Here is a 5956-nt window from a genome sequence, read left to right on the forward strand (position 1 = left end):
GAGACTCCATCTTAAAAAAAAAAAAAAGAAAAAGAAAAACAGATGGGAACAACAGACGTGGGGGAGCACTAGAGGGAGGAAGGTGAGATGAAAGAGCTGGAAACTACCTGAGGAGTACATGCTCACTCCCCACTCCCTGGGTGATGGGATCATTCACAGTTCCAAACCTCAGCACTGTTGCAATATGCCTTTCTAACAAAGCTGCACATGTACCCTCGGATTCTAAAATAAGTTGAAAAAATATATGCAGGTGGGGTGCAGTGGCTCACACCTGTAATCCCTACATTTTGGGAGGCTGAGGTGGGAGGATGACTTGAGGTCAGGAGTATGGACCAGCCTGGGCAGCATGGGGAGACCCTAGTTTCTACAAAATATATTGACATCAGCTGGGTGTGGTGGCGCATACCTGTAGTCCCAGCTACTCAGGAGGCTGAGCTGGGAGGGTCCCCTGAATCTGGGAGGCAGAGGTTGCAGTGAGCTGAGATCTCACCACTGCACTCCAGCCTGGGCAACAGAGTGAGACTCTGTCACACACACACACACAACAATTAATGAAATTAATTTTTAAAAAATTAGAAATTCCTGAAAGTTAAAAAAAAAAAATACATATGAAAACTGATTAAAAATAAAAGCCTTCAGGCTGGGCATGATGGCTCATGCCTATAGTCTCAACACTTTGGGAGGCTGAGGCGGATGGATCACTTGAGGTCCGGAGTTTGAGACCAGGCTGGCCAACATAGTGAAACCCTGTCTCTACTAAAAATACAAAAAATTAGCCAGGTGTGGTGGTGCGTGCCTGTAATCCTGGCTACTGGGAAGGCCGAGGCAGGAGAATTGCGTGAATCTGGGAGGTGGAGGTTGCAGTGAGTCAAGATCATGCCACTGCACTCCAGCCTGAGTGACAGAGGGAGAATGGGAAGGGAAGGGAAGGGGAAGGGAGGGGAGGGGAAGGGAGGAAGGAAGAGAAGGGGAGGGGAGGAGGGGGAGAGGGGAAGGGGAAGGGATGCAGGAGGGGAGGGCATGGGGTAGGGGAGGGGATGGGAGAGGGGAGGAGGAAAGGAAAGGAAGAAAAAAGAAAAAAAAGAAAGGCCAGGGTGACAGAGGGAGACTCTGTCTTTAATTATTTAATTAATTTTTAAAAGTCTTTTTGAGTCTCTCTAAGAATCGGATCTCGTGCTTGTGGTTGTCAGTTGAAAGAAATAAGGAAGATGAAAAGCAATCGGGACCCTGCAGGGCTCAGTAAAAGGTGAATATTATCACTGTACACTTTTAGAAAGTAAAGCCTGGATACCCTTTTTCCCCAAGCCTACAGGGCCAAGGCCCCAAAAGGGCGTGGGGTCAGGGAGAGAGGAGTTACTTAATGCTGATGGCAAATTCTGCTGCATCCTTCACCCTCTGCCGCACCAAGAACGTCCCATCCGAGCGGTTGGTGAGGATGCTCTCTGCCCCTGCGCGCTCCATGGGGCCTGCGTACCTGCAAAGATACACCAAAGACAGAGTTTGTGCATTCCCTGTGCCTGGGCCCCACATCGCCATGCAGAGGCTGCCTTTCCCCCGTGAACCCCCTTGATTTTTTAAGTTGGTGACAGCCTGGATCTCACAGCCCTTCAGCACCAAGGTAGGCCCCGAGGAGGCAGGGGCCGGAACCCGGTGAGAAACATGAAGTTTACCCTGCCCCGGTGGTTCCTTTGTGGAGGGTACCTGTCATCCCCACTACTTGGGAGGCTGAGGCAGGAGAATCACTTGAAAAGGTTGCAGTGAACTGAGATCACACCACTGCACTCCAGCTTGGGCAACAAGAAGATGGTGGCATCATCATGCTGTGTTTTATTACTAGCAAGAGACGGTAAATGGAGGCTTTGGGTTCAAATCCCATCTCCATCACTTCCTCACCATGTGACATGAAGTAAGTCACTTCCCCTCTCTCACACTCCTTTGCAAAAAGGATTCCTCCTTGGCAAAAAAAAAAAAAAAAAAAAAAAAAGAAGCAGTGGGCAGGGAATAAGAATCGAATCACAACTATTTACCGAAGGGCTTTTGTAACGGCCGGGCGCGGTGGCTCACGCCTGTAATCCTAGCACTTTGGGAGGCCAAGGTGGGTGAATCACCTGAGGTCAGGAGTTCAAGACCTGCCTGGCCATCATGGTGAAACCCCATCTTTAAAAAAAAAGATTAAAAAAAAAAAAGAAAAGAAAGTTAGAGAAGCTCTGTAAAGAGCGGGGGCGCCAGCGATTCCTCAATGCACCATTCTTTTATGTGCCATTACGAAACATTTCCTGTCTATAAAATTCAGCAGAAGACGGACGGTGTTGATTGCAAGAGCCATTTCAATGGCAGAGATGTTCAAATGTGAAGGGAAAACAAAACATGCATCTTAGAACAGATTCACTGTAGTAACAGCAACAGCTAATGCTATATAAAGTGCTCGTTATGTGTCAGGACCAGGACAAAAGCACTTAACAGACTCACTTACACCTCCTAACAACGCTATGAAGTAGATACTGTCATGAAGCTATTTTCCAGAGAGGAACGCTGAAACAGAGAGGTTGTTACTGGCCCAACGTCACACAGCTAGGTAATGTTGGGGTCAGAATTTGAATCCAGGTCAGCAGGCTCCAAGGCTCCAAAAGCCACACTGTAAACCTCCACCCCATGTGCTTGATGTGCTATAGGGACAAACCAACCACGAAAAATCCCACAAAAACACCTGGGACTGTCATCACCACCACCACCATCATCATCATCGTCGTCATAACCAGTTTCCTTCCAACAAGACCATCATCTCCCAAGGTCAGGGACCCTCTTTTGGCAGCCCCCTCCCCAGCAGCCCCCAGCCCAGAGCTAGATTCAGAAGTCAGTGCTCAGGGTTCACTGAATGCATAACTAATTAACCTGGAGGCCCCTCCCATACCCCGCCTGGAACACCAACCCAGAAACCCCTCATTTAAAAAAAACAAAAGCATGTTTCTACTTACCAGAGATAAACAGACAGGTCCTGAGGAGGGCCCTAAGAACATAGACAGAGACCCCGACTTAGGGTAAAGACCCAGCCTGACAGCAAAGGGCAGGGCACTTCATTCATTCATTCATTCATTCATTCATTCCACTTGCATTTATCGAGTTCCTATTACGTGCCAGGCACTGTGCTACTCCTTGAGCATACTGTCCCAGAATCTCAGGGGAGAGGCTGTGCAAGTATCAGAGAAAGCAGGGGTTGTTTCTCAGCAGTTTATCATAGCCCTTAAGCCAAGAATGGTTCTTACATTTTTAGATGGTCGGCAAAAATCAAAAGAATTTGTTTTTTAATTTTAGAGACAGTCTCACTACGTTGCCCAGGCTTAGTGCAGTGGTATGATCATAGCTCACTGCAGCCTCGACCGCCTGAGTTCCAGCCATCCTCCCACCTCAGCCTCCGGGGGAGCTGACTACAGGCATGCGTGCCACCACACCCGCCAATTTTTAATTTTTTTTCAATTTTGTCAAGATGAGGGTGAGGGTCTCCCTTTGTTTCCCAGACTGGTCTCGAACTCCTGGCCTCAAGCAATCCTCCCACCTTGGCATCCCAAAGGGCTAGGATTATAAGCATGCGCCACCACACCTAGTCAAATGAGTATCTTTTGGATTGTGAAGATTATGCGAAATTCACCTGTCAGTTACCATGGATTATGCTTTATGGGAACATAGATATGCCCACACATCATTTACAGATTAACTCTGGCTATTTCTGCACTGCAGGGGCAGAGCTGAAGGGGTGCAAAACTACCTGGGACCCTCGGGGGTGACATAGTTACACTACTGTTCAGCTCTTTACGGAACAAGTTTGCCAACCCTCATCTAAATATGGGCAAAAGTGCTCACTTCCACTACCTCAAAATCAGAAGGACAGCTACTACAAGGCAAAACCAACCAACAGCAAACAAAACAGGAAGCAGCGAATGCTGGCAAGGGTGTGGAGGAATCGGGCCCCTGTGCACTGTTGATGGGAACGTAAAATGGTGCACTGCTATGGAAAACAGTATGGGCAGGGTGTAGCGGCTCGCGCCTGTAATGCCGGCACTTTGGGAGGCCAAGGCGGGTGGATCACCTGAGGTCAGGAGTTCAAGACCGGCCTGACCAACATGGTGAAACCACATCTCTACAAAAATATAAAACTTAGCCTGGCACGATGGCAGGTGCCTGTAATCCCAGCTACTTGAGAGGCTGAGGAAGAAGAATCAGTTGAACCCAGGAGGTGGAGGTTGCAGTGAGCTGAGATCATGCCATTGTGCTCCAGCCTGGACAACAACAGCAAAAGTCTGTCCAAAAAAGAAAGAGAGGAGAGGAGAGGAGAGGGGAAGGGAAGGGAAGGCAGGAGAAGGGAGGGGAAGGGAGGGGAAGGGAGGGGAAGGGAGGGGGCAGCCCCACCTTCTAGGTCCCTGCTCTTTCCTCCCTAGCATACCCGGGTAGGAAGGAAAGGACTTTAATACAAAAATGATCAACGAGAAAAAGATTAATTATTGTTTCCAGGGTGGCCCCTCTCTGGGCTCAGTTGGCAGGATGGACAAAGCCTTGAGTTGGAGAAAGACCTGCCATGATGGGCAGCCACCTCCCCAGCTCCAGGAGTGTCTTTCCAAGTCTGCCCTTCCTCCCAGGACCGTCCCTGGACCCCTTGCCCTGGTTCCATTCAGACTTGAGGCACTCACGTGGACGTAGGGCTTCACCCTGTTACAAGGAAACCAGCCAATTTCATTAGTAGACGTATTCCTGCCCTAAACAGCCAGGAGATAAAAATAAGAACAGAGAGGTTATGGGATCCACGACCCCTCCCACCACCTAAACCCATAACCCTACACACAGATCCTGCCCCGTCACTCATGTGCATGTGCGTGTGTGTGCGCACGTGTGCATGAGTGTATGTGCACATGTGTGCATGTATGTGCATATGTGCGTGTGTGCATGAGCGCGAGTGCCTGCATGTGCGTCAGTGAGTGCCTGTGTATGTGTGCATGTGTGTGCATGTTTGCATGTTTGTGTGCATGTGTACGTGCACGTGTGTCCGTGTGTGTGCATGTGTGCGTGTGTGCGTGTGTGTGTGTGTGTGTGTCTATCCCTGCTCATTGTTCACTCTACTTGTCTATCTATCTATCTCAGGATGGCCTGGAGAACCCAGAGAGGTGATGATAATCAGTATCAGTTTCCAGAGAGCCATCCCCAGAAATCTGTCTACCCCACTCCACAGGCATCCCCTCCAGAGTACAGTGGGGCTATGACCCAACTCCCAGAGACCACATGAACCCATCACCCTACACATGGGTCTCATCCCATCACTCCTGTGGCCCCAGCCTGTACCTCCCACCAGTTCTGTTCAGCCTCGGCCTTCGTGAGCTCCACAATGTCTCCAGGGTTGAGCCGTAGAAAGGGTCCAATGGCTCCAGGGGGTGGAGGAAGCCCGTAGTATTCCTGAAACACCTCCATCTTGGGCAGACCTAGAAGACAAGGTGCAGGGGTTCAGGGTGGTTGGCAGTCAATTTTCAACCCTGAATCTTGCCACCCACCAGAATGGCTAAAATGTTTCTTTTTAGACTGGCAATACCAAGTGTTGAAAAGGACGTGGAGCAACTGGAACTCCCACTCATTGCTGGCGGGGATACCCTTTGGAAAACTATTCAGCAATATCTACTGAAGCGAAACATACCTACCCTGTCCCTGTAACACAGCAACCCAAGATAAATTAAAATATGTGTCCTGGCCAGACAAGGTGGCTCATGCCTGTAATCCCATCACTTTGGGAGGCCAAGGCAGGCGGATCAAATGAGGTCAGGCGTTCGAGACCAGCTTGACCGACTTGATGAAACATCATCTCTACCTAAACTACAGAAATTAGCCAGGCCTGATAGTGGGCACCTGTAATCCCAGCTACTAGGGAGGCGGAGGCAGGAGAATCACTTGAACTCAGGAGGCAGAGGTTGCAGTGAGC

General features: G+C 49.5%; 1 protein-coding gene across 1 annotated transcript in view; it reads right to left on the reverse strand.

Moving 5' to 3' along the window:
- VAV1 (vav guanine nucleotide exchange factor 1) overlaps positions 1-5956 on the reverse strand; it is a 76872-nt gene that overhangs the window by 9373 nt on the left and 61543 nt on the right. The window contains exons 20-23 of the mRNA XM_017528274.1: positions 5329-5465; positions 4683-4748; positions 2976-3007; positions 1358-1474 (exon numbers count right to left, since the gene is read on the reverse strand). Coding sequence (XP_017383763.1) covers positions 1358-1474; positions 2976-3007; positions 4683-4748; positions 5329-5465 — 352 coding nt within the window. The remainder of the gene's footprint in view (positions 1-1357; positions 1475-2975; positions 3008-4682; positions 4749-5328; positions 5466-5956) is intronic.

The sequence above is a fragment of the Cebus imitator genome, unplaced genomic scaffold (assembly GCF_001604975.1).
Source record: "Cebus imitator isolate Cc_AM_T3 unplaced genomic scaffold, Cebus_imitator-1.0 Scaffold53, whole genome shotgun sequence".
Lineage (NCBI taxonomy): Eukaryota > Metazoa > Chordata > Mammalia > Primates > Cebidae > Cebus > Cebus imitator.